This window comes from Cryphonectria parasitica (assembly GCF_011745365.1).
Source record: "Cryphonectria parasitica EP155 unplaced genomic scaffold M406scaffold_1, whole genome shotgun sequence".
Classification (NCBI taxonomy): domain Eukaryota; kingdom Fungi; phylum Ascomycota; class Sordariomycetes; order Diaporthales; family Cryphonectriaceae; genus Cryphonectria; species Cryphonectria parasitica.
In genome coordinates this window covers 2186802-2213290 of record NW_024468909.1, presented here as the reverse complement: position 1 = coordinate 2213290, position 26489 = coordinate 2186802, and the positions used below count along the sequence as shown (strand labels likewise).

The window sequence follows — 26489 nt, the reverse complement described above, 5'->3', positions numbered from 1 at the left end:
TCAGCTCCCAGAGGTCCATCCCTCCTTGACAGCAGCCACTGCCAGGCCTACGACAGCGCCGATGATGAGGAGCCCGACGAATGACATGCAGCGGTTGAGCATGCGCCACCACTTGGCGTTCTCGTAGCGGAGCTCGTCGACCGACTCGATGTGGCGGTCGAACTCGTGGGAACGGGTGCGCACCGCGAGGTCGCTGTAGCTCGAGTCTCTCTGCACCATGGCGAGAGGCGAGGGCTTCGGCAGCGGCAGCACGGCACCAATCATCCAGGCGAACGGGAAGATGAAGCCGAACACAAAGAGTACCACCTGGGCGTTACGCCGTCCAAACATGCCGCTCTCTGCCGACCAGGCCACCGAGGGCGTGTCCCAGATCGTGTAGCGCGCGCGGACATCTCGCCGCAGGTGGGGGGGACCACAGGCTTGAGGTCATCCGCCGTATGCTCCTCCGGAACCCGAACTCGTCGTTGGTGGAATCGGCTCCGATCTCCATGCTTCCCACCCTTGATGTCCGCCGGCCGTCTTGTCCATACTCCTTGGGCCTCCGCCGAGGGCTGTAGATGCCCTGAGGATAATCCTCAGATAGGGGGGATGCGCTGTGGTGTAGCATCGACCCGGGACGGCTGCTCAGGTCGGACATGCTAGAGATGGACGTCGACCTGAGGAACTTGCGCTCTCCGCTGCCGTAGTAGACCTTGGCCCAAAGGGGGATGGTGTTGCTAAAGGAACGCATGCTCGCAGACGAGTGCAGGTTCCTCTCGGAATGGTTGCCATGGGCAAACAGCTCAGAGAGCCTCGACCGCGACGGTCTGGGGCTGATCTGGTGAAGCTCCCCGAGGCCGTCGCCGTCCTCATCGTGATCCCGGATCATGCCGCGATACGGCGGGCGGTAAGAGGGGCTCGGCTTCTCGAGGGAGCCAGGCTGCGAGTTGGAGTTAGATCTGGACCGCGAGGCAGCCTCGAGCTCGGCAGCCAGTGATGAAGAGATGCTGAGCATCTGCCTGCTGTGGGAGCTCCAGCCCCGGCTGCTGCGCCTGTCGTGGCTGCCATGGCTGCCCGGGACCGATATCGATCCGAAGGAGTTGCGAGTTCCGCTGGAGCTATCGGGCTCCGATTCCGACTGCACCGTCGAGAGCTGGGAACTCCACTGGTGCGGTGTCGTCGGCAGTGCCATGGGGCCCTCTGAGTCTGGTGCCACCACTGGGCTGTCCCACTCAGCTGCCTCCCTCTGCTGGCGCTCCCGCTCCCGCTGCTCGTCGAGCTGTCTCTGGCGCTCAGACGGGCCCGGGACAGACTGTGTCGCAACCTCGTACTCGCCAGCCGGCGCATCCAGATAAGCCTGGGTGGCGAGAAAATCCTCGGACGCCTCCTCGTTGATGATAGACGAGATGGATGATTTTGTCGACTTCAGCGGCTTCTTTGTTCGGAGGTCCTCCTTTGACTTGGTTCTCGACCTGGCTGTGAAGTATCCGAACCCTTCAAGAGACGCTCTGCGAGGCCTCAAAGGCGATACCACCAAGCTCTCTTGTGAGTACTCCTCGCGCGGGCGTCGAACAACAGTACCTCCGGACTCGGCAGAGTTAGGACTGGCCTCGCGAGATGGCTCGGGCGTGGGTTCTCCGAGAACAACGTAGTTTGGCTCGGCAGCAGTAACAATACCGGACGGACCAGCCTTGGCCTTCTCTTCTTCTTCTTCTTCTTCCTCCTCCTCCTCCTCCCCCTCCTCGTCGTTGTCGTCGTCCTCCTCTGCTTCTTCTTCTTGTGTGTACAACGACGGAACGGCGGCTGACGGCGAGCCCAGGAGAGGCGCAAATGAGCCGGACTCAGAAGGCGGGTTGAAACTCTCTACAGAGCTGAGAGCAGAGCTGTTCTGTCCATAGACCACGTAGTTGGCTGACTCGGCGAGGCTGGAGGTTCCAGAGAGAAAAGAATTTGCCGGTCTGAGCTCGCGTGTGTCCTCTGCCGGAGCGGGAGACTCTGGGACCGGTGAAAGAACAGGGCTGCTGGGTCCGTAGACTCGGTAGTTAGGATTATCAGACGTCGACGATTGTGCTGATTCAAGGGACCCGATTGAGTCCTGATGTGGCTGAAACTGGGGGCCGTATGGGTTTCTCAATGCCCGCGAGGATGGCCCAATCTTGGGCGATTCGGCGAGCGCCTCGTCGGAAGCCTCGTCGTCGCTGTGCCCGTAGACCTTGTAGTTGGCAGTCTCAAAGTCTGTCGACGCGGTCTGCGCAGTGGCGAAGGATGGCTGTGGCCGGAGGTGAGGATCCACAAGGCTCTCGTCGGAGTCTTGGCCCTCCTCTCGTTCTCCCTCGGGTGCCTGTGCTTCAGGATCTGGACCAGAATCGCTGGGGTGCCGGTAGACCTTGTAGTTGGTGTTGTCAGAGCCAGTGGACGGAGTTCGAGAGCGAGCTGCTGGTGATGACTCTTGGTGGTGTTCTTCGCCTTCAGAGTCGTTGTCTGCACGGTTGTCGTCACGACGAGTGTCGGTCTCGGGTACGGCAGGCAGTGGAGTCTCGGTTGTATCAGAACCAGGCGAGTGGGCCGGCCGTTTCCCCTTGCCGTCAGGGTCAGGAAGGTTCGGCACCCTACGCAAACCCCCCACCATGCGGCCGATCCAAGACGGGGTGTTGAGAGAAGGTTCGACAACAGCAGGATGCTCAGTTATGGTCTCTTGGTAGGAGGAACCGGGAGAAGAAGGCACAGGTGTGGCAGGCGTCAGGCTGCGGTCGGGGATGGTCTCCGCCAGAGATGAGCTGGGCCGATCATAATGGCTGGACGCATAAGAGGAGACACCCTCGTGCGAGCTGGCCTGTGAGACGCGCGGCGTGGTCGGGAAGGAATGCAACTGCGAGGACCTAAGACCCAGGCCAGCATATTCGGACAACCCTGACGAGGAGCGTGGAGGATAATACGACTGTGAAGGTTTCGGATCCGATTCCCTCGGACGTTGTGGGACCAGGGAGAACGTCTTGTCCTCGTTCAGGACTGCGACGAATTTGCTCCGGCGGGAGCTGGGGCGACGCCCGCTGCCTGGGGGGGAGGAAGCTCTTGACGAGGGTGGCGGCTCGAGATCGCTGAGATGGGACGAGGTGGTAGACTGGCGTCCGCGACCAGGTACGCTGGGACCGGGGAGAACATTGGATGAAGGAGAGACAGGGACCACAGTAGGGGTCACCGCAGGGGCGGCTGTGCCATATCGTGGCTCGGCGAACGATGTGCCTTGAAATGTAGCAGACCTCCATTCTGAAACGGCATCATCCCGTCGTTTTGCCAGTTGAGGAGGTGGCCGCTCAGAACGTGTCACCGGTGGATAGTATCGTCTATTCTCACTGCTAGCAGTCGTTGTCTTCCCAACCGTCGGATCGGCCCGTCCATCGTTGTTACTGTTGTTATTATCGTCTGTGGTGCTGCTGAAGTCATGCGACTCTTCCTGCGGCCGAGCCGCCTCTGAGGAGTTGCGTGCGCGCGGAGGCGAGTACGGCACGACACGGATGGCGCTGGATTGCTGGCGTGACGGTGATCGATCCAGCTGGTCTGACGGCGCCGACATTCTGCACCAGGCCCGGTGCGACGAATGTCTTGTTCAGAAAAGCAACGAGGCCGTCGATCAAGCTCGGGACATTGCGTTTTCATGCGTGCTGCCTCTTTTTAATGCGGGCTCTCTGCTTGCTGCTGCTGTCGGTGTCCGAGCCGGCCGAATGTTCTTTTGAAGCGGCAGCCCCCCGGGACCAGTGCTGGCTCGTGAGCGACGTCGAAGATCCTGTCTCAGTTCGCATACGAGAGAAAGGCCACTGGTGATGGGTTGAGGGCTCGATCTGCCTCGAGCTGTTCCCGGAAAGGCGGTGATGTAAACACGGAAAAGCAAATAGGGGAATAAGAATAGGCGCGAGGACAATCGGGATGGGCCTCGGCAGAAAAGCGCAAGTAATGACAATACGCTATGCAATAAGAAATGTGTAGTCAGGGAAGAAAGGAAAAGGAACAAAGTAGAGAAGTCAAGGATAGACAGCAACAATAATGATATTGATGGTAGTGGGGAGGATGATGATGCTAATGACGATGAAGATGATTGAAATGAGAGGTCACATCCGCGAAATGGATGACAAGGGATGGTTTTCGAGAGATTAAAGACAGGCAGTGCTGGGTCAGCTTCATTAAAAGAGATCTGTGGTGAATCGACAGGTCGAGAGGCACGCAAATTCAATGCGATGCAGCAATGCTGGCCAACCACGAGACGACTATACCATTAACCTTTCCCCCCTTAAGGAACGTCGGGTGTGAGAACGAGGATGGCAGGAGAAGGATAGGAGGAAAGCTCGTCGAGGGCCACAGAGAGGTGCAGACGAGTAATGCCCAGTCGCGAGCCTGTATCCCCATAATTTTTCCTTCCCACTCATCGACATGATATCCACCGTCTGGTATAATTACGAGTGGGCGCTGGCGGATCATGGACACCGTTTGGGGATTAGCTTGGGGTCGCAGCCAAGGACAGCTCACCGACCATCGCGTGAAGGGGTGCATGGCTCTCCAAAGGATTGCGCCCACCAGCAGATTCTCTCCAGGTCCACAAGGTCCCATGCAGTAAAGATCCGTGCCCTGGCGCGTAGGCGCTGCATTGGTACGGTACCAACAACCATGTCGCGCGGTTCGGTTTCAAGGCCGAGCGGCTGCTAGAGATCCTGCGCGTCTCTCTGGCTCGGCCGCGGGTCATGCAACCTCCAGGAGACCTGCAGGTCGACAAACGAGCTGCGCACAAGGACCGCCGGCGTCTCAGTCCAGAAACGGATCGGCGGACCAGAGTTTACCAGCAGGATGGAAACAATAGCTAGGGTGTGCGCCGCCTCGATCTTACCTGCTTGGGTGTGTGCATAAATTACGGTCCCCCTTGAATAAGATAGACCTGGATGCGCCACATGGCAAACTTTATCCCACCCGCCACAAAAAGCCCAAACGCTTCTTCCACAGATGGGGCGTCTTCTGCTTTTCCCTCCCCCCCGCCCTCTTATCAAAGCAGATACAAGAGCTCGTGTGTGCAATTGCAATCGATCGCCGTGTCGTGATTGGGCGCTAGGACGGTACCAGATCCGATCTGGATCTGAAGAGGATAGGACGAGCTCTGATGTACACAAAAAAAAAACTCTTTCATGCATGCTTCGCTGGCTATGCAGGAGCGGCGCAGCCCAATTCAAAACGACGCACGTCGAGCCGACACGTTTGAAGGTGGCAAGTCCTCTCGATCTCGGGCCGACCATTCACCTCCATCAATTTCCGCCCAGCGCAACAAGGTGGGAAGAGAGTTAGAATAGACGCTGTCTCAAGAGCCGCCGCGTTGCAGGTCTGCCAGTTGCGCAGCAGAGGAAGGCAAGCCTCGAGCAGGAACCAGTGCAAGGGTCTCTTAGCATGCGTGGCATGGTCAATCTGGATACACAAGCGCGTGCAGGCGTTGGCGATGCAGCCAAGCGCCGGGCCAGGACTGCTCCATGCCATCCGATCGTGAATGCATTATGCTGTTCTGCCGTGTCCACTTTTCGAAGCAGGCTGTCCCCAATGATCTTGATGGATCTGCCCAGTCTCCACGACTCCTCTGGATCTGACCGGCAGTGGATGTTTCACGTCGATGAAGAAACCATCATGGGCGCCAAAGCAGGACATGGGGTACCGTGGCCACAGAGGAGCAGTATTCAGTATCACGAGAGAGCTCTGCAGTCCACATCCTGGAAGGCCCCAGCGGGTTCATTTCTGTGCCGGAAGTGGCTTCATCAGAGTAGTAGGGCGACCACACCTGCGAGACCAAGGGAAATTGAGTCTTCATGCCATTTAACATCAGTCGTGACGATGCGACTCCATGCAACCAAAAAGAGGGCGGCCACCAGTTTCGCAACGCCAGCGAATGTGGCGGTTTGAACGTTACGACTGGCTGGGTGATGGATGGCGTGTTCCCGGTACCAGCCAGTAGGGCTGCTCCCGTAGGCACACATCGCGGTGAGCACAGCGTGCTACCACCCACCAGTGATCAGCGAGACGGGACTGCTCTGTGGGGTTGCCGTTCTAGAAGCCCGCTAGAAGGTCGCTGTTCTCTATTTATAAATTGTGGGCTCTTCTCGATAGTGTAGCGTATCTGCGATCATGAAATATGGTTGACGTTGCTGGAGGTTTGGCCAATATCAGCGCTGGTGGCTTGACCTGACCGAGCTGCAGTGTCTCACGAATCTTGCTTTGGGGCCACTCACTCTTCTTTGGCTCAGACGAGTGTATTGGCACGGGTGTAGGTCAAGTCCAGTAGCATACCGAAGTAGTCAACTGAGTGAGTATAGTGTAAAATGAACAGGACATGCAAGGAGAGGCCGAAAATACAAGGGTCCATGCACCTGGTGCTTCATACGGTTTGGAGGGGATACAAGGTTGGCGAGGATCGAAAAGAAGCCGCCACGTCCTATGCGCGACTACTTCTAGGCAGTTACTGCAACAATTTGGCAATGGGAAGGAAGGTGCGATGATGACGTCTGGATGGGTTGGATTGCCCTTGCTGTTTTGATGCCCTTGCTTCTAGTAGCAGGAACGTCAAAACAATCCGATGTTGCCTAATCGAGTAGACTCTTCCTGGAATCAGAGTCCATGTCATGGAATCTTCATCGAGGCATGCTGTTTCATGTGGTATTTACTGTCGGCTCTGACGTACACACGCATTGGCTGGCAAGATAAAAATGTTCAAGATCTCGCAAGATCAACAACCGCCCCTCTAGATCGAGCGTTACTGCAGGAATCTTGGGTTTTAATATTTGGAGTAACTTGGAATGCTGCAATTCATAATTTGTGATACACAGTGTTAGAAAACAATGTGCCGTCAACCTCATCATAGACCCCCGAGCAGCTGCCGGTTAAGTATTTGCCACTTCATGCCTCCGCTCACACAGCGGCACTGTCACACTGTATGACGAACTAGTGATGGCTTGGGCTGATACTTGCCCATTTTTCTTCTCAACTTCCACCTCTCGCGGAATTTTACGTACAGGCCTGAAGTTACCCCAACGTCACACATGTGCTTCCTCGCTCTTCTTGCTAGACGGCGATATCTCGTCTAATCAATGGATCGCGTGCTCTCAGCACCAGAACCCCTGGCTCACTCCGTCCTCGTCGCCCTCTGCGACGACAACCACATCCAGACCCTCGCCCTGCAATACCTCACCGAGCTGCAGGACTACGCCGCCGCCCTTGACAGGGCCCCAAGCAAAATGGGCGATGCCAGTGGCGGCGAAGGAGGAGGAGGAGGCCCGGGCAGCTCGAATCCGAATCCTCTCAAAAGGAAGTCCATCGCCCAGCCTCCGCAGCTATGCATCCAGTGCAAGAGGGCCTTCACACTGGGTGATAACTCGCCCACGGCGTGTCTACACCACACAGGTGAGATGGACATCAACAGGGACAGCGAGGTGTGGGATGACTGGGACGAGGATGTCTACGGAATGCACGACTCGCCCGAGAGCAAGGCGGAATATCCGGAAGGATTCACGTGGTGTGAGTTGTAGCTCGAATGTGTTCTGTTCTTCTTCTTTCTTTCTTTCTTGTTTCTTTGCTGGTCTTGATTGTTGTCGGGCGTGAGCTGAATACATAGACTGACTTGACTGATGTCTTCGATCGCAGCCTGTTGTAAGGAGAACGGCACGAGGCCAGGATGTACCAAGGGTTACCACCTCGCCATCAGAAACAACCAGTTCAAGCGCTTCCGCATGCTTGAGAGGGCCATAACGAGTCCCGGAGTGGACAGGGTGTTCGAGGGCCGGCTTCTACGGCCAAACGAGTTCGTCAACGAGTCACTTGCGGAGGATTCTTGGGAGGCGTCGAATGCTCCTCGAGACTGGGCCGCCTACGACATGGCTGACAACAGTGGTGCCTCGGAGGGGGACGAGAATGATCAGTGAGGGGGAATGAACATGGTGCTGCGTCGGATGGCAAACAAGGCATGGAGGAGTTGTGATTTATACAAAATTTCGGTAGCGATCTCTCGTTCTTTCTTTCTCCTCTCTCCTTTCTGATTTTTTTTCCTTCAAAAAATGAGTGCAGCACTTATGAACTTCCTTTCTCTTACAAAACGATACCCATTCATATTACGCTTCCTTTTCGCCAAGGCAGGTTTTGCATTTGCACAGCATACAAACATAATTCCTAGTTAGCCAAGTCATATTACGGCTTGAATAGGGTGGTGTTTTTACACGGGACATTGAGCGTCGAGCCTCCTAACACTTCAGCCTCAGGAAAGACTGATGACGCTGAAGGAGATTCTGAGTTTCTAGAATAAAAGTATGTCACAACTTGTCAGGAGGATGTTGTCTCAGGGAGGCGCAGCGCATCGTATAGAGTTTCGATTGAAGCACTACTTTTCAGCTTAACAAAACATAATAAATTAAGGAACACAAAGAAATAAAAGGCTGATAGTCAGGCCCAAACCGTACCATCGTTTCCTCGGGCTCAGTCTCAAAGGCTCAGCATCCCTTCGTGCCCAATTGGCCCCCGTCTCGATTGGAAGGCTTACGACTCAGTCACCACGTTCCTCGAGCTTCCCAGCAACAACGTATTTTAGCTCTGATATTGGGTTTGGGCTCGAAAAGTCCTTCTTGACGCTCACTAGGCCTCTTCCGTAGCCTGAAAGCCTCAATTTGCGATTACCACCTCGCGAGGAGGTGGAACCATCCGAAGCCACTGTCCACGCTCGTGATTACACAGCTAGACCACCACTGCCATGTTCACAGACACAGACTCCCCCCTTTTCCTCTATAACGCTGCTATGATGGCAGACAGGGGTTGGCCATTCCAGGGAAATAGGCAGTGGACCAGTGACGCGTCCTACGTTGGTGCTGGGCAGCTGAAGCAAGTCCAACGTCGATTCCAGGGTGGTTCGGAAGATCCAGGGATTTCGATAGGGCAGCTGCGGTTGGGCATTGGCAAATTTGGCTGCATCGCTGATGGATCGTGCTGCTTCGAGGTCGAGACTGTTGAGGCGGATGCTCAACCCCCGAGCATCATTATGATCACTAGACAGCGGCCACGCAAAAGTATATGGACGGGGGGCATGATTCGAGCTGTCGATGGTCAGCCACAAGCGTAAATCCCGAAAGAGAAACAGAAACCGTTCTTACCTCGAACGAGAGTGTATTGGTGTGGCAAATGATGTGGTACTCCTGGCCTGAGGCCACAAGCTTCTGACGCTCATCGATGATCGAGGTGACGGGGGCCACCTCTCGCTTAGCCCGGCAAAGATCTTGCCGATACCCAACGTACGCAGGTACTTGCGGTACATCTCATATGCCTCCTGTGTACACCCGAAATAGATGAAGAAGACGACGACTTCTAGTGCGGCGATGTAGTTGATGTACATGCTCACGAATGGTACGACCGTCGAGGGCTACGAAATTGTCAGTGGGACAAGACTGGCTTCTTACCATCTGGGAAAGAGAAAGATTTACCATGTAGTCGATCTGGTCCCAACCTGGGCCGTGGAGCTGTGCAAAATCATAAGGCTTCGACCATGGCATACCCAGCTTGATGTTGTTGAATAAGAAGATCAGTTGCATGGGACAATACGGTGCGATGATCGTGAGAGCCATGAAGTAGAGTTTGCGTTTCGTCCTGTTGCTTCGTGCGCGTGATCCAAAGTCGCCGGAATTGTACAATGCCCTCCGGGCGATCACATCTATCTTCCTATACCGCCACCATGTGAGGCCTATGGTCAAAATCCTTTGGTAAGTTTTTGCACCCAAGCAAGTAGAAAAGCAAAAAGACATTGCAACTCACCTGCAAAGTATGCGGCAGCCACTGCGAAGATAGGAGGCGGTAAAACAAATACGGTCAGAAATACCGAGGTGCTCGTGAAGACTGCCTGGCATCCTACAATGCCCGAAATGCTGTATCTTTTGGCGATGTTGAAATAGTAAAGGACGACCTGCAGGACTGGAACGGGAATGATAATCAAGGCCTGCATCATGTTCTTTCTCGCCTTATCCCTGCGCGTCAGCTCGCTGGCTCTCATGAGCGAGACCTGGTTGGAGATGTTTTGCATGACAGCGCAGATCGCCGCCGCATTCAGGGTCTCGAGCGGGAGGAACGAGGCAAGCTGGATATCACACCACCCGTAGCCCTTGGGCCAGCTGGCGATGTCGTCGTTGTGCCAGATCACGGCGTTGAGGGCGTAGTAGAAATTGAGAATACCAACAGCGACCACCATGACCATTCCTGCAAGCTCACCGTTCTTTTGAAACAGTCTGAAAGGCACCCAGCAGGCTATGGCAGCCGTCAAGTTGATGATGGTCCTGAGAATGATGTTGGCGAGCATTCCTGGCGTTGGGCCGTAGTCCCCTCCGACATAGGCGATTGCAGTGTCGAGCTTCATAGTGAGTGGTCGAGATTGTTCGAGAGAGACTGGAAAACCTAGCTTGGACGCCCTGTGCACGGTGGGCTGTGGTGATGTGTAGGTTTTGGGTAGGAAGATTCTGAAGAGTTGAGCTTGACGACTTTGAGAATCGGCAGCGCAGTCAGGAAAACTGAGAATGAGACGCAGCATAAATCAATCCTGGTTATCAGCAGAGAAAATGATCAACGAGGAAGGGTTTTTGGCTCATGTGGACTAGATAGAGTGAAGCCATAATTTTTCAACGGCCACATGAATAGACATAGCTATTCAGGGGGGAAGACCTAACGTAGTTATTGTTGTGGAGAACGGTGTCTGGTGTCTATTGTTTCGAACACCGAAGATAGTGTCTGGAGCTGATGACATCGTTGTTGTGTTCTATCGACAAGTAAAATTATTGAGAGGTGAGTTTATTGTTTACCTATTGAGAAGTGCAGCTCTGAGCTGGGGCAGTTAATTCTCATATTCGAGAGATTGCTGACGTGCCGGCAGACGACATCTGGATCCGTATCTTCTTGAGTGTAATCGACATGCCCATTGTTGGACTAAGCAAACAACTTCGCCTCCATAGGCTGGATCTCGGGAAAAGGTATGTCGGTTGATACGTATACCCCTTCGTCCCAGTCTATCCATCCTTTCCGTGAAGGAGTTTCGTCACCTGCAGGCGCTGTTGAAGAGATAATTCACGATGGACGACTGGCTCCGGCGAGTTGTAATCAACAATATATGTATCCTGGGCACACTGTACCAAAAATTGATAGTTCTACCCCACGTTTGCGATGTTGATGCTTGCCTAAAACCGTTTGAGGAGGGCACGCCTGTTGAATGTTGCCAGACGGCAACTCAAGACACTACATGGCGTTTTGAGGTGAACTGTCGCGAGCAGGGATCTCCTACAGTATTGGCCAGGGCAGGCCTACTTTGCCTGCTCTCTCCAGTATATGTATCTAGACTTTTCTTTTGTCCTCTTCATTTCTCCTCAACTGAAGGAGCAAGAGATAATGCCTATTTCTCTCAACCATTGCACCGCGCTGCTCGTCCCTTGAACTCATACGATCCAATAAGTTACAGCGCTTCCAACTCTGGAAACCCTCAAGTATGTTGGAAATACTGTCGAAAACGGTCATTCCAAAAATTCCTAGACATCGAAATGAATTCACTGACGAGATCGCGAAGTTGCGAAAATAAATGGGGATGTCCACTTGAACACACCCAGTGGAAACGCTACCACAATAACGGGGCTGAGCTAGTGCTGGGTGGAGGTCTATGCATCTACAAGGTAGAAGAGCTTCCCTTGAGAGGGTTCGCGTCAGAAGCCGACGCGCGCAACTTGCGACAGCTGCGGTTCAAATTTCCCCAACACCAACCAAATCATCGCAAAGCAAGACCACAGACGCGCCCTCACACGAAGCCGACCAGCTACCACCCTCACGTCTCGGAGCCAATTGCGCCCAGCTCAAAACATTCGTCAAGATGTCGTCCTTCCTCGCCCGCCGCGCAGTCGCCGCCCCCCGCATTGCCCGCGCCTTCAGCACCACGCCCGCGCGCCCAGTTGCCAAGATCACCATCGTGGGCAACCTCGCCGGCCCTCCTGAGCTGCAGGCGACATCAACCGGTCGCGAGATTCTCAAGTACGCCGTCGCGTCCAACCAGGGCCGTGGCGAGAATGCCAAGACATCCTGGTTCCGCGTGACGGCCTTCGAGGACGAGGGCCCGCGCCGCGATTACTTCCAGAGCCTGCCCAAGGGGTTCGTTCTGCCCCTCTTTTGCCCCATCATCTTACCCCGCCTATCCGGAGAAAAAAAACCAAAAAAAAAAAACCATGCGCGTTGTCGGAAGAGTGCAGCATTGACAATATGTGCTGTAACAGGACTCTGGTTTACCTCGAGGGAGAGGCGAGTATCAGCACTTACGACGACGAGGGCAAGACCCGGAGCTCGCTCAGTATCGTTCAGCGTGAGTAGTCCTGGCCCAGAATAGGCGTCTCCTGCCTTGAACCCATCTCAGTGCTGACTTTTCTGGGTGGTAGGCAACCTGGAGGTCCTCCGCAGACCCGCGTCGGCCGGCCCTGAGGAATCTTCGAGGTAAGAGGCCGTACTTCGCGCCTACGGCCGTGCATTTCGATTCGGCCTGTATAGGCCATGAAACACCTTGGAAGAGATAAAGGGATTGATGATGATGATGAGGAAATGCGAACGGGCTCTGTGTCGGAATCAATCACTTTATTCTTCTTGTCGCGCTCGTCTCTCCACTCTGCAGATAACTGGTCGCATTCGTCATAATATGTCTTATTGATTGATACCTTTCGCGCGCCCATGGACGGTGGACGGAATTGGGGTAGAGAAGGGAGTCCAGGCATACCAAGTTTTATATAAATATTTTTCTCACGTCACTGTCACCTTTTTTTACCATAGCTGTGAATGCAATCTGCCGCCCCCCCCCCCTGGTCAATTGGCTATGAGCTGCACACTTTACCGAGCAAGGTACAGATCAATTTCTGCTTAGTTCTTCGAGATTATGTGAATTGCTTTTGTCTTAGACAAGGTTACATGAATCCATGCAGCCGAAGCCAGCAGCGACGCCTCCCTCCTCGCTCTGATCGCCCTTGGTCCGCAGCAAGTATCCTGCCTCCTCGTTGTGCAAGATCTCGCCGGTCTTCTGGTCCCAGACACAGCTACCATAGATGCCCAGCTCGCAGATGACACCGCCCTGCTCCAGCTGCCCGTTGCGCAAAATAATGTTCGTGACCGCCGGCGGCGTGATCAGCTCCATCAGGATGTACGACTTCCAGTGCGCCTCGGGCAGGTCCTTCAGGAACGGCGGGATCGCTGCCTTGTAGCAGTTGTTTCCGCCGCCTTCTCGCTGAGGTTTGAGCACGTACCGCTTGCACTCTTCCGGGTCGAGCGCGAGCTTCCGCGCCGCCTGTCCGGCTGTGCTGTCATCCATGGGAAAGATGTTGGTGAAGGTCGCCCACAGGTCTCTCCACGCCTGCGAGCTCTCAGGGACGAACCTGCTCAGCTCGGAGGACGACGCGGAGTCCAGCTTGGGCGTGGCGAGAACCTGCTGGACCTTCTTCGCGCCGGCGAGCTGCGTGAGGACGGTCGGGCATTTGATCGCTGCGGACCGCTCAAGGTGATACCTGGCGTCCCAGGCGCTGGCGTCTGGGTAATCGGCAGGGCCATAGCCGGAGCGCATGTAGATGACGGCGACCTCAAATTCCTTATCGGGATTGCTGGGCAGGCGGTAGAGGAGTTGGCGCTTTGGGGTCTCGGCGATGCGCGTGCGCTGGAGTATCTCGCTGAAGGGCAGGCGGAAGACGGGAATGCGTGGGGAAGTAGTCTTTTTAAGGGCGTACTCGAGGTGTCGCTGGTCGAAGACATTGCGCTCGCCGTCTTGCACGAGGAATATGATGCAGGTCTCGAGGCCGAGTTCTGAGGAGGAATAGGCATGGAAGGCAGCTCTCATACCGGCTGCTAAGCCTTCGATGCTGTCATTTGGGGGTAGGTCTTGCTTGGTGTGTGCCCCCGGCTGCTTGACGTAGGGGTACTCGGTGTCGGCGAGGAACCTATCGCCAGCCCTCAGTATCCTACCTGGTTCGTGTGGTTCTGTATTGCATGAGACTCACCTGTGTAGAAGACATGTCTGAGATGACAAGCCGCCGAATGAAGAGGCGATGGTGTTGAACTCAACCTGTTTGATCTTTGGCCCGGCTGATAGGTCTGACGTGTCCTGATGGACCATGTAGTCGGATCGGAATAGCCCTAAAGAGAGGTTCTGTGTGAATGGTCAGAGCTGATGGTCTGCCCTTGGATCTGAGACTGCACTCGCCTGGACATAGCCCTCCTCCTTGACTCTGCAGTGAACTTTCCACAAGTTTGCAATGAACTCGTCCCCATCGGCAACCCTACCCTCCGTAAGCTTGAATGCTAGACAGGATGACTCGAATGGCTTGTCTACTCACTCCTTGACGACGAGGCATAGAAACTCTTCATCCTGGCTGACTTTGGCATACAAGTCATTGTATGCCTTCTGGACAGCCTTGGCCTGATCAAAGCAGACTCGTGGAAACGGACTGGGAAACAAGGTGACAGGGACGCTCGTCGCAAGAACCCCTTGAGGATCAGAGTCGGCTGAGACCAGAGCAGGTGGTGGGCGGACTGTCAATCCGTTGGCAACCGTCCAGTCCTTGATGACCTCGACGAGCCTACCCCTCTCAGCAGCATCCACAGCCGGAGGGTAGGTGTCTGGGGTGAGATCATGGTTGACCATCTCCGCCTTGAGTATATTCTTTTTCACACGCAGCCTATGTTAGTCTCTTACTCTTGTAGTGGTTCGAAAGAATCCATGAGCGTTGCCTGGAACTAACCGAGGGTCCTTGGAGCGGCTTTTAACCACCCTCCAAAGCAAGGAGCGTTCTTCGAGGCAACGACTACCGGCAAATATGGAGCACTATGTTGCAGGTGATTTCTGGAAGAAGAAGAAATAGTAATCTCTTAGATGGAAGGGTAAGTAAATGACTGGATTGATCTCAAGATTGAACACTTGAGAGCAACGGGACGTCCGTCCTTTTGGAAGGTGCAATGGTTTCTAGGTATTATTAATCCCTGAGCGGCTGGCCTCCCGAGTCCGGAGCTCACGATGCAGCGGAGGCAGGACTAGAGCATCTACTGAGGATCACTTGAAGTCGAGTGCCATCCTTTGACAAAACGTAACAAGAGACTGTTGAACATCTGATGACAATGAGGCTAGTTCACTGTACAAGTAATTCTACAATTATGGACAGAAACGTGCAACTAGTCAATTCCTTTAATCATTTTTTAAATACAGACTTGCCTGCTGATTTGTCTAGCACAGGTGCGGCTTGCTCCCCCAAAATCTTTCTCAGTAGCCAACCCTAAGCAACCCTTATCAGCCCTGAAATGGTGGGTCGCATAGGGCGGTTACAGGAGCTTATCAGCACATGCCCCTCCATGAGTACTCACGGTCCCGCTTGCGCCCCCCCCCCTGCAACAGCTCTACCCGCCCACGCCATATTGAGGGGTGGGCTGTGGCCTAAGCCCAAGGCTCCAGCACCTCGTCATGCTTCATTTGCCCACTGTTACCATTGACAAAGTCGACATCACTGCAGCAACCTTTGTTAATGCTCCTTCACGCAACCTCAACAACTTGTCCATAACGCGCTGTCTATCCCTACTCCACTTTGGATCCCTTTCACTCTCTTCTCCGATGTTCATCCAAGTATCTTTGCCCTGCAAGCGTGATTGTTCGTCTTGAATTCTTCTGATCAAATCTTCGACCCAACTCTCAGCACCAAAGCGCACCCCACCAACCCACAGACAAGCTTGATGGACTTTTCTTCTCCTTTGATACCTGCATCGCCTGTCATATTGTCTACAATCTCTTGAGCAACACTTGCAGACAATCTCAATGCTGTCTATGACTCATGGAGCGCGCATCCATCAACACCAAGTAAGGCTGTCCCTACCACGAAGCCTCTTTTCAGAGAGGCCAAAAAGCCTAGGACTGACAGCGTATGCAGCTTTTCTGACCTTTCTTCAGCCTATAGCACCCTGCGTTGGCCTGCTTATTCTTAAGGCTCTCTTTCCAGGCAAGTACATACTGGCCCAGAAGCACCATCACCCTTTCATAATCAACCCAAGATCAAACCAAGCTCTGCTTCAAACTTGGGTCGATGTGAACATTGCAGACACCCACCTTCCTCTTGCCCAATATCTGCCTGCCACCCACCCAGTGGATCCCAGGCAGTGAATCACTAGTGGGGTACACTTCTACATATTATCCTCTTCAGCCCTGTATCTGCCTGTAGGCAGAAGTCTTAACAACTTTCTCAGGACACACACAGCTGCAATAGCGCAGTCTGCCACCTAGTCCCCCAGACAGAGACAAAGGCGAGAAGCTGGTTGTCCTGTTGCAACACTACAGCAGCTAACCCCAGACACAGACCCTCCACGGTTCATACCTCGATTCAGCCCAGATGGCGGGGCTTTCAGACGATGATCCCTTCACTTGGGATATCGAACGCGTCGTGAAAGAGCTCTGCACTGCTGACTACACTTGGACACCCACCGCTCGCTCCCGACTGCCAGACCCCATACACTTGGAAGCAAGACTTCGAGCATGCGAGTATGATGGCGAAGTGCTGTTGGACTCGATGGATCATGCAGCTGAGCTTTGGGCTGATCTGGGTATCACTGCTACAAAGCATAAGATGGCCCTTCGTACTGCTATTCAGCAATTCCGCACAAGGAGCCCTTTGTACAGTGCGTACAAGAAGTCATTGCACAAAGATCTCAATGACGAGACAGCTGTCAAGGAAGACAATCGATCTTTGTCCTGCACACTGAAGGATGTCACTGCCCTTGATTCTGTACCAGATACGATAATCAGCAAGCACTCATCTCACTCCTCCTCGCTTGCTGCCCAGAATGATGCAGACGACATACAAGTCAGCCACAGTGGCAATCCAACTGAGCCATCCAAGAAGAAGCGGCGCTTGAACCCGACACAACTCATCACTGTCGATCAACCTCCTCAAGATAGTCGCTTCAGTACGGTGCCCATTTCGACGGAGGCTGATGTAATCAGAGCATCTATGGCAGCTACGAAACCATCCGTGCTGCCCTCAGCGCCCTCCAACGAGCTGTTGGCCCAGGGCGTCAACTCTTCAAGCGAGCCCGACCATTTCCAATCCAGTCTTCTGAGCCTACCAGGAGCCTATTGGGGTAATGGAAAGTTCTCTTTTGTCGACATTATCAGTTTTAATGAAACGATCGATGACGATGCCCAGTTTGGGTGGGGCCGACCGAAGCTTTTCGGCCGAGCCAGAAAGAGATATGTCAATGGGCTGATGAAGCGATACCTTCGTAACCCCAACAGCTTTAAGGCCGACGGGGACGACGATGAGTCTGCTCTACCTGTTTTCGGAGAATCTGATGACGACGACAATCCTGAATGGCAAGAGATTGATCACGAGATTGAGGAGGAAGAAGAGGAGGTCCGTCGAGAGCAGGAACGTGGGCTGGCCAAGAAGTCCCAACTTCAACCCTCCCAGGTTGATACCTTTATTGGCCAGATGGTCCAAGAGTACATCTCTCGCTGGCAGGAGAATAAGCTTCCAGTACGGCAGCGCCAGGCCTTCTCACTATGGGATAAGGCTCGTCGGAATGGCACTCGCAATAGCCAGGTTGTCAAACTGACTGATTCCCTGCGAGCTGCAGACATACGTCTGTCCAAGTGGCTCGAAAATCTCAAGGACAACACATACTCAAATGAGAACGAACTTCGCCACATGGGGCCTATTCTCGAGCCTACCATTGATGACATCCAACAGCTCAAGTGGCACATCAGCGTCCTGCAGTTGCGGGAACCTCCCGAGAAGATAAAGTCGGCACCGGTACCCAAGCTTGCGCCTACGAGGAAGCGGCCTTCGATGTCTGACAATGACGGCATAGATATATGGGACGAGGACGAGCTGGACGACTTCATTGTGGACGATCCTATTCCCGAACCTGAAGATGAGGACTTGATGGCTGATGACCTCGCGGGTGCTGCGATGGACATTGACGATCTAGCGGCCTCCGACATACCGAATATCAACACAGGACACAGTTTTACGTCCATGAGTGACGGTGATATTCCGATGCATGACCTGACGGAGGTTGGCCCATCGAACGCTCCCATTGACCTGCGCACCCCTGATAAGCCCTTGCAGCTCCGAGCCGCTTCAGACGATGATTTCCCCAAGATTCACTCTCTGGAAGCCATTGTCGATAAGGGCACGGAATACTGGGAGTTGAGGTCACACTACAAACATCTCATCATCACCCTCATTTGGTTTTGGCCACAACAGCGAAAGTCGAGCGTTTTCAACGCCATCATCTACTCGGACAATTCAGAGCAGGTCTGGAATGACCTCATGAGTCAACTGACACAAGACTCTCGCAGAACACCCACAAAGAATAGCCCGGGGCGGTCGCGTCGTGAGACCGGGACCCATTTGGCACGGCTCTTCGACACATTCATTGGCACAATCACCCCTCGCACATCTGAACAGTCCAGCAGCACTGATAAGACAGCCTTGGATAAGCTGACTATGGAGCGGATCAAACAGAATAAGGGATTGTTCGATAATTTCTACTGTTTCCTCACGAGAGTTGCCCGCTATTACGGCTTCACACGAGTCGACAAGGATGTTGTGTCTCCATGCGATCCAGATCTTAGCTACAGCACGCAAGGGTCGAACATGACTCCTAGCCAACGGGCCAAGCTCATAAAGCAGCAGAAGCAGGCCAAATCGGCTCGCATTCGCCGGGAAGAGCAGAGCAGTTCCCAGAATATCGAGGCCCGCAAACTCCAGTTCAGACAACAGTTGGAGAGTTCAGCGCTTGTTCCTAAGGAGAAGAGCCGACTCATCATCAACGAGTCGAAGGATGATGGCAAGGGACTCATATTCATAAACAGCCACATTTCGCCCAGGATCCAAGACCACCAGATTGATGGCGTTCGTTTCATGTGGGACGAGATCACCAAAAAGACGAAGCAGGGATGCTTACTCGCACACACTATGGGCCTTGGAAAGACCATGCAAGTCATCACTCTGCTGACTGCTATCGCCGAAGCCGGGAAGTCTGAAGACGAGTCCATCTCGTCACAGGTACCAGAGCATCTGAAGGACGCGAAGTTCCTCGTACTCTGTCCAGCTTCTCTCTTGGATAACTGGGTGGAGGAATTCGGATTCTGGGCTCCACCCGGTGTTCTCGGAGAGATCTACTATTTCCAGGCTTCCGACATCCCTCAGATGCGCGCCCGGACCATCAAGACCTGGGCCAAGACTGGTAGTGTCCTTGTGATGAGCTATACTCTGTTGCGCAGTCTCGAGGACCAGACGGATGGCAAGGAACTTCAACGCCTGATTTGGGATACGCCTTCTCTTGTCGTCGGCGACGAAGCTCAGAACTTCAAGAACTCAAAGTCCAAGACTGGCATTGTTGCAAGCCAGTTCAAAACCACCAGCCGCATCGCTTTGACTGGCTCCCCTCTGGCAAATAACGTTGAGGAGTACTACTCGATGATCAATTGGGTCTCTCCTGGATTCCTGGGCGAGCCAAGCGAGTTCGCAACGAACTATGCTAGGCCTATTGAAGACGGACTGTGGAAGGGAAGCGATGCCGCTATGAGGAGAAGAGCCAAAATCTGCCTTGCTGCTCTCAAGAAAGTGGTAGAACCCAAGGTCCAGAGAAGGACGATCGCCTTCCTCAAAGACAGCATTCCCCCGAAAAAGGAATACATCATCTATATCAACCTTGGGCTGATCCAGGAGGCTGTATATCAAACCTACGTCAAAGGCGTCCTGGGAGAAATAGGAGGGAGGAAAAACCTTTCTGTTACATCTGTTTGGAGCCTGACCGCTGCTTTGAGGCTTCTTCTAGCCCATCCATACATTCTTCAGAAGAAGCTACAAGAGAAGCAAGCAGATGAGCAGCCCAGAGAAAAGAAAAAGGGCTCGCCAGTTGACGAAACGGACGCCAGTCTCTCTGATGCATCAGATACAGTGAAGGCCCTGGTGCTGGATGTCCTGAAAGCCCAGCAGACCTCCGAGGCCATCGATTCCTCGCAGAAGATGCTTGTGTTGGACATGATTCTTGAGGAATCAATGAGACTGGGCGAGAATGTCTTGGTTTTCTCACAAAGCCTCGATGTCCTGGACTTTGTCGAGCATCATCTTTGCGCAGCGAAGAATCGGGCTTACAAGCGGCTCGATGGCAAAGTTTCTCCTGCCTTGCGGCAGGGTCTTGTGAAAGAGTTCAATCGCAACAAGTCGCAAGCATTCCTCATCTCGACGACAGCTGGAGGTGTTGGTCTCAACATTCATGGTGCCAGTCGAGTCGTCATTCTTGATTTCCAGTTTAATCCTGTACACGAGCAGCAAGCCATAGGGCGGGCGTATCGTATAGGACAGACGAAACAGGTGATTGTGTACTGGCTCATCTGCGGCGGATCGTTTGAGAAAACGATGCACAATCAACAAGTGTTCAAAAATCAGCTGGCCTCGCGTGTGGTGGACGCCAAAAACCCCTTGTCCAAAGCAGACAACAATGTCTCAACCTGGTTCAGAGACTATCAAAAGCATGAGGCCAGGGATAAGACCGCTTTTCGAGGCCAGGATCCAGTCTTAGACGCTCTGCTCAAGTGTGATGTTGTCAAGGGAATACCATGGATTGAAACTACAGATACCTTTGAGGAAGAAGAGCTGGACAAAGACCTGCCCGCAGACGCACAACAGGAGGCTGACCAAATGGCTCATCGACAGCAAACAGCTGCTCAGAACTCGGGAAAGGCAACTCCATCCCAGCAATATGGTCAAGTACGGACTTTACACCCTGCGCCTTCCCCTGGTCACCACACAGAAGCCTCAGCGCAAGGAGTGGGCCATGAGACCGGTCTTGCTTTCGAAGGCTATGACACATGCATGGACTCAGGACAGATTCGCGCTCTCTCTGCGCTTCCTAGCACTGGCATGAGAACTATGCCTGCTGGGACAGATGTTGGCCTTGTATCGACTCATGGCTCCGAGTGGAACACACAGACTAACGAATCCACCACGCAGGCACCTTTCAGTGTCCTATCAGGACCGTATCAGGGCAGACAGAAGCCAGCAGCGGTGCTGCCTGATTTTGGCTTGCACCCCGCGACTCTGACAATGCGTGGCCAGCATTCCCAGCAACCAGTGATGCAGTCGCATGATGCTTCTGTTGTAGCTTCTCTTGAGCGGCAGCCTTCTTTCTCTTCCCAGAATGAACCCCCGACGTTTGGTGCTAATGGGGAATCGCAGCAAAATCCACAGTCGATGGCCACGCATCTGAATGCGTTTCCAGCGCAGCCAGCAGCTCCTCTTCCCTTTGGCATGCCCCGGGCTGGCAGCGTCCAGCAGGATGTGCATCGAAGGCAGCCAGCGCCCCCTCCTGCCTTTGGCATGGATGGGGCTGCCAGCAGGCAGCAGCAGAATACGGCCGCAACTCCTGTCAGCCTACCAGGGGAGGCAGCAAGGCCTATCACAATGGGAAATACCCAAGAGGGACGCACTTCACGTGTTCAGGACTATGGGTTTCTGGCCAAATCCCGGATAGAGGAGGAGATGAAAGGTCATCTAAGCCCAGAGGAGGATAGCCGATTCGGCGTGATCAAGGAACATCTGCAAGCGCAGGTGCAAATGGCCAAGATGGGGGGCATGGAGAAGCACACGGTGTGGAAGAATCTCGGACGGCTTGTCAAGACCTATCCGGACAGCCTGGCCTATCTGGAGGTGGCTGAGCCGGCGCAAGTCGTTGCCCTCCTTCTGAAGGGCGGCAAGTCAGAAGAGTCGATGCACGCCATGCTTGTTGATCTTACCAAGAAGCCCAACACCCCGACCACCAAGACGAGGGAGCGGGACCCTGACGTAGGCGACCCTTTTCTTTAGCTTTGAAACATCTTCAAAATGAGCCGGAATATGCACGAGAAACGTGCATTCGGCATATCGAGTTGAGACCTCGACTAACTTTCAGGCACAACCTTTCAGCATGTTAACAAAGTTCTCGGGCGAGCTTCTAAGGATGGCAAGGGCGGGAACAGTGCAAGCAAACAACAGGCGGCGGATCTGGCGGCGGTGCACGAGATAATTTCTCGTAGACAAAGCAGAATGACCAGTGAAGGAGGGGCACGGCAGACACAACGAGGTCTGTCCGGACGTGGTGGCTCAATATCCGAACCGTTGGTTATTGACGACTGAAGATTGATGATTGCTTCTGCGTCCACCATAGCCCCTTCCCCTTCCCCCTCACCTTCGCTTTTCTTTCCCTTCCTTTTTTCCCCTCCCTATTTTTTCTTCCCCCCCCCCCCTTTACTGCATGTTTCTTTTCATTTCCCTGGTTCTTGATTTTCGGCGTTTCGTTCTACGATACCCCCGGCTGTCCAATGTACAGCTCTACAGGATCTTCAGGCGGTTTCGAAGATGGACACGCGGGCGCATACCTGTTACGATGGGAGAGGGGTATTTTAGTAGGCCTGCGGGTTCCTCTGTCGGACTCATTTGTGGGCGTATGTGTGTGTGCGTGGGGAGAGAGGGACAGGGATGCTCGGTTTGGGCTGGCGTATTCGGGTTTCTCGCCTCGCTATGACCAAGTGACCCAGGCCTGGAGGGATGTTGTATGTGTATTTGATTGATACTGTTCATGGGCATTGGAGGAACACGGAATGGCTGGAGGAACTGGCTGATAGGTTCTGATCCATAGGACCTCACACGAGCTCTACATCTACAGCCGAACAACTCCAATTGACGAAATTTTAACAAGTGATGAAGTTACCTAAAAGTTCAGGTATTGACTCGAGCGATGCTTTGAGAGGATGTTGCTTCCGTGATGGATGGCGGAGAGTTGCACCGGTCCGAAGGCGGCGCCGGTGGGGGGGGAGCGGGTTGGGTTTTTAATGTATGTTCCTCCTTTTTGCCTGTGCGTGTGTGAATGCTACGGTACATAACACTTACTATGTATTTAGTACCCTCCAAGCGGAAAAGGGTCTGTTTTTGTTGTGTACCTGCATAGACGTTGTGTTGCGATCTGGCCTATTATTGCTTGGCTTAGCGACACGTACGGTACCTCAGTCTGCCTCCCCCCCCCCAATTTTGGAGGGGTTCCTTCAAATCTACAGACCGAAGTGGACAAAAGTGTGTGGGGCAAGAGCCAATGGGCGCAAGGGTGATTACGCCGACAGAGCCGAGTCAACGAGTTCTTTCCCCAGGATACACGAAGCAGATGCGGTTAGACCAGGAGGTAGAAGGTGGGGTTTTTTCTTTCTTTTTTTCTTCTTCTCTTTCTCTTCTCCCATGCCAGTACTACATACAGTATCCACCCCTCGCATGATACTACCGTAATACATTACATAGTGTGCAGCAGATGTAACGGAGGTCCGAGGCCATAGTACATACGTGTCTTTTAACTGGCTTCCAAAAGAAGAACGAGTTTCTGAGGGAGCGAAAGGCGTTTTCTTCATCTGGACAAGCCAATTGAGGAGCGGGTACTGTAGTAGACCATGCACATACTGTTTCGCCTCCCCACCAAACAAGCACCAAACAAGGGCGTGTAGTACTATTATATTATAGGATATGTAATAATATAATACACTATATGGTACGAAGATCGTTCTGAACCGGATCCTCGGGTGATGGTGGAGGAGGAAGAGGAGAGGCGGTCAGGACGAGCGCCACTGTTGATGGAGAACAATTGATTGATGGAGTGAATTGAATTGATGAGTGATGAGTGATGAGTGATGACTGAGGTACTCGGCTAGTTTGGTTATGAAACTTTTCGGAGTCATCAGTTAGTAGTAGCCCCTCATCCCGAGGCTTCGTCCCCCTTCCCGACCCTCCGACCTAACTAATTTTCAGCCTCCTCCTCCTCGTCTTCCTTGTCCTCTGCTCCTCCTCCTTCTTCTGCCGACCATCCTCTCTCCCTCTCTTGCTTTCTTCCCTTTTTCTATCCTTACTCCTTGATTACTATAATCACACCAGCCTACCACGAACATTTTCAACACATACGCCAATTGTTGGCCTTGATTTTTCCTTCCAGGCCAGTTGCCGCCCCCCCGCCCCTTCAATCATGGACGCTGTTCTGCGTCAGTCCAAGGCCATGTGCCCCTTCATGAAGAAGGCCTCTCCTGCCACGCTGCGGGCCCTGTCCACCTCGACCCGACAGGTGCGCCCCCAGGTCGCCTCGCCCTGCGGCGGCACTATGTCCAAGCTGCAGCTGCTCGCCCACCGCTGCCCCGTCATGGGACAGGCCCTCGCCGTCCAGTCGGCCAAGTTTGGCCACATGAGCGGTGGCGGCATCGTCGCTGGTCACCACCGTCATCATCAGCAGCATCATCGCAGCGGAAAGCTGGGCAAGGCGCGGGGTCTGCACTCCAGCCGCAGCCAGGAGGCGAGGGCCGTCGAGAGCCCTTTGTTCACGCGCGAGAAGAGTATGTACCAACTTCCGTCGCTTTCCCCCCCCCCCCTCCCCTCCTTCTACTGGACATGTTTCACTCACCTCTTTGCGTCTCCGGAAAAAAAAACAGTCCATTCCGCTCCTCTCAAGGCTTCCCCCACCGCCTGTCCCGCTCACACCAACAAGACCGCCGATGGCAAGTTCAATTACGAGGCCTACTACGAGGCCGAGCTGGACAAGAAACATAAGGACAAGTCGTACCGCTACTTCAACAACATCAACCGGCTGGCTAAGGAGTTTCCACGCGCCCACATGGCCAACCGTGAGGAGCGCGTCACCGTTTGGTGCGCCAACGACTACCTGGGCATGGGCCGCAACCCGCACGTCCTGCGCTCCATGCACGAGACGCTCGACGAGTATGGCGCCGGCGCCGGCGGCACCCGCAACATCTCGGGCCACAACAAGCACGCCGTCGAGCTCGAGGCCACCGTCGCCAGACTGCACGCCAAGGAGGCCGCCCTGGTCTTCTCCAGCTGCTATGTCGCCAACGACGCCACCCTCGCGACCCTGGGCAGCAAGATGCCCGACTGCGTCATCCTGTCCGACAGCCTGAACCACGCCTCCATGATCCAGGGCATCCGCCACTCGGGCACCAAGAAGGTCGTCTTCAAGCACAACGACGTGCAGGACCTCGAGGCCAAGCTTGCCGCCCTGCCCCTTCACGTCCCAAAGATCATCGCCTTCGAGTCCGTCTACAGCATGTGCGGCTCCATCGGCCCTATCGAAAAGATCTGCGACCTGGCCGATAAGTATGGCGCCATCACCTTCCTCGACGAAGTCCATGCCGTTGGCATGTACGGGCCGCACGGCGCTGGCGTCGCCGAGCACCTCGACTTCGACGCTCACAAGCAGGGCCGACCCCAGGGCACCATCATGGACCGTATCGACATCATCACGGGCACGCTTGGCAAGGCTTACGGCTGCGTCGGCGGCTACATCGCTGGCAGCGCCCAGCTCGTCGACATGATCCGATCCCTCGCGCCCGGATTTATCTTTACCACCTCCCTGCCCCCGGCCACCATGGCCGGCGCCAGGACCGCCATCGAGTACCAGATGGACTACCACGGGGACCGCAAGCTCCAGCAGCTCCACACTCGCGCCGTCAAGGCCGCTCTCGAGGAGCGTGACATCCCTGTGATCCCCAACCCGAGCCACATCATCCCCCTCTTGGTGGGCAATGCCGAGGTCGCCAAGAAGGCCTCAGACCTACTCCTGCAAAAGTACCAGATTTACGTGCAGAGCATCAACTATCCGACGGTGCCCGTCGGCCAGGAGCGCCTGCGCATCACTCCCACCCCCGGCCACACCAAGGAGCTCCGGGATCACCTTGTCAACGCCGTCGAGGCCATCTGGACCGAGCTCGATATCAAGCGCACCTCAGAGTGGGCTGCCGACGGCGGGTTCATTGGTGTTGGGGAGCCCGGTCTGGCCGCCGAACCGCCGCTGTGGACCGACGCACAGCTTGGCATCGAGGAGGGCGTCAAGGAGATCAAGGCCCAGCACGCGCAGGAAGGTGTCCAGATGAAGAGCGGTGGGGTCCTGGAGATGCTGCTGGAGCGTGAGATGATTGCGAATCGGCCGGTGACCGTTGCCGCCTAAAGAGGACGAAGAGAGAGAGAGAGAGAGATTCTCAGTCTTTCCTTCTCTCTCAAAACTCTTCCTCGTTGCTGCCTTTCTGTATTTGTTGTTGAAAGAGAGAGAAAGAGGCGCGCTCACCGGACCGGAATCACCTTCATTCGAGCGGCGACAGGCAAAAACAAGCCAAGGACTGACCATACCGTTCTGATACTCTGAAACTGGAAACCTCCCATGTTCAGATCTTTATGCTCGAAGGCTCTTTCTCTCTTTCGCTGCTCCTGGGCATACTGGCAGTTGGTTCTCCAGCTGCTGGTGTATCCCGAGCCGGGGGAGGGGGTGGGGATTCTGGAGGCATTTGAAAACAAACCAACCATATTATATATAAAAAAACATGACCTACCTAGGCATATATTAAAGATTGGCCGTCGCTTCCAAGTAAGCGACTTGACTGCCACCAAAAAAAAAAAAAA

The 26489-nt window shown here is 54.2% G+C and overlaps 8 protein-coding genes across 8 annotated transcripts; 5 read left to right on the top strand and 3 right to left on the bottom strand.

Annotated features, from left to right (window-relative positions):
• On the bottom strand, positions 1 to 3967 carry M406DRAFT_96647 (uncharacterized protein; the record flags this gene model as incomplete). The annotated part of the gene is made up of 6 exons (XM_040926338.1): positions 3115 to 3967; positions 2588 to 3033; positions 1778 to 2089; positions 1311 to 1669; positions 347 to 1262; positions 1 to 306 (listed from the first exon to the last, which is right to left on the bottom strand). The coding sequence occupies exons 1-6, from the start codon at positions 3551 to 3553 to the stop codon at positions 1 to 3; spliced, it is 2778 nt and encodes a 925-aa protein (XP_040780997.1). The 5' UTR covers positions 3554 to 3967.
• Positions 3968 to 7088: 3121 nt separating this feature from the next.
• Positions 7089 to 7919, top strand: M406DRAFT_325508 (uncharacterized protein; the record flags this gene model as incomplete). The annotated part of the gene is made up of 2 exons (XM_040919988.1): positions 7089 to 7515; positions 7642 to 7919. The coding sequence occupies 2 exons, from the start codon at positions 7089 to 7091 to the stop codon at positions 7917 to 7919; spliced, it is 705 nt and encodes a 234-aa protein (XP_040780996.1).
• A 1304-nt stretch (positions 7920 to 9223) lies between these two features.
• M406DRAFT_26403 (uncharacterized protein) lies at positions 9224 to 10330 on the bottom strand (the record flags this gene model as incomplete). The annotated part of the gene is made up of 3 exons (XM_040917631.1): positions 9224 to 9374; positions 9427 to 9718; positions 9790 to 10330. Coding segments are annotated over 3 exons (984 nt in total), but the record flags the coding sequence as incomplete, so codon positions are not given.
• A 1545-nt stretch (positions 10331 to 11875) lies between these two features.
• Positions 11876 to 12853, top strand: M406DRAFT_284550 (nucleic acid-binding protein; the record flags this gene model as incomplete). Its single annotated transcript, XM_040918573.1, has 3 exons — positions 11876 to 12150; positions 12273 to 12358; positions 12432 to 12853. 3 exons carry the CDS (start codon positions 11876 to 11878, stop codon positions 12488 to 12490), a joined length of 420 nt encoding a protein of 139 aa, XP_040780994.1. The 3' UTR covers positions 12491 to 12853.
• A 22-nt stretch (positions 12854 to 12875) lies between these two features.
• Positions 12876 to 14671, bottom strand: M406DRAFT_284549 (glutathione synthase; the record flags this gene model as incomplete). The annotated part of the gene is made up of 4 exons (XM_040918572.1): positions 12876 to 13967; positions 14028 to 14176; positions 14222 to 14306; positions 14364 to 14671. The coding sequence occupies 4 exons, from the start codon at positions 14669 to 14671 to the stop codon at positions 12938 to 12940; spliced, it is 1572 nt and encodes a 523-aa protein (XP_040780993.1). The 3' UTR covers positions 12876 to 12937.
• An 863-nt stretch (positions 14672 to 15534) lies between these two features.
• Positions 15535 to 21881, top strand: M406DRAFT_349008 (uncharacterized protein; the record flags this gene model as incomplete). The annotated part of the gene is made up of 5 exons (XM_040922439.1): positions 15535 to 15871; positions 15962 to 16010; positions 16255 to 16311; positions 16365 to 20786; positions 21030 to 21881. The coding sequence occupies exons 4-5, from the start codon at positions 16398 to 16400 to the stop codon at positions 21879 to 21881; spliced, it is 5241 nt and encodes a 1746-aa protein (XP_040780992.1). The 5' UTR covers positions 15535 to 15871; positions 15962 to 16010; positions 16255 to 16311; positions 16365 to 16397.
• Positions 21882 to 22088: 207 nt separating this feature from the next.
• Positions 22089 to 22752, top strand: M406DRAFT_100671 (uncharacterized protein). Its single transcript, XM_040914919.1, has one exon. The coding sequence runs from the start codon at positions 22309 to 22311 to the stop codon at positions 22576 to 22578; it is 270 nt and encodes an 89-aa protein (XP_040780991.1). The 5' UTR covers positions 22089 to 22308; the 3' UTR covers positions 22579 to 22752.
• A 1302-nt stretch (positions 22753 to 24054) lies between these two features.
• On the top strand, positions 24055 to 26040 carry M406DRAFT_248331 (tetrapyrrole biosynthesis, 5-aminolevulinic acid synthase; the record flags this gene model as incomplete). The annotated part of the gene is made up of 2 exons (XM_040916524.1): positions 24055 to 24285; positions 24343 to 26040. 2 exons carry the CDS (start codon positions 24055 to 24057, stop codon positions 26038 to 26040), a joined length of 1929 nt encoding a protein of 642 aa, XP_040780990.1.
• Between the last annotated feature and the right edge of the window lie 449 nt (positions 26041 to 26489).

Coding starts and splice junctions, on each gene's coding strand:
- M406DRAFT_100671 (XM_040914919.1), top strand. CDS start 22,309: ATGTTTCTTTTCATTTCCCTGGTTCTTGATTTTCGGCGTTTCGTTCTA.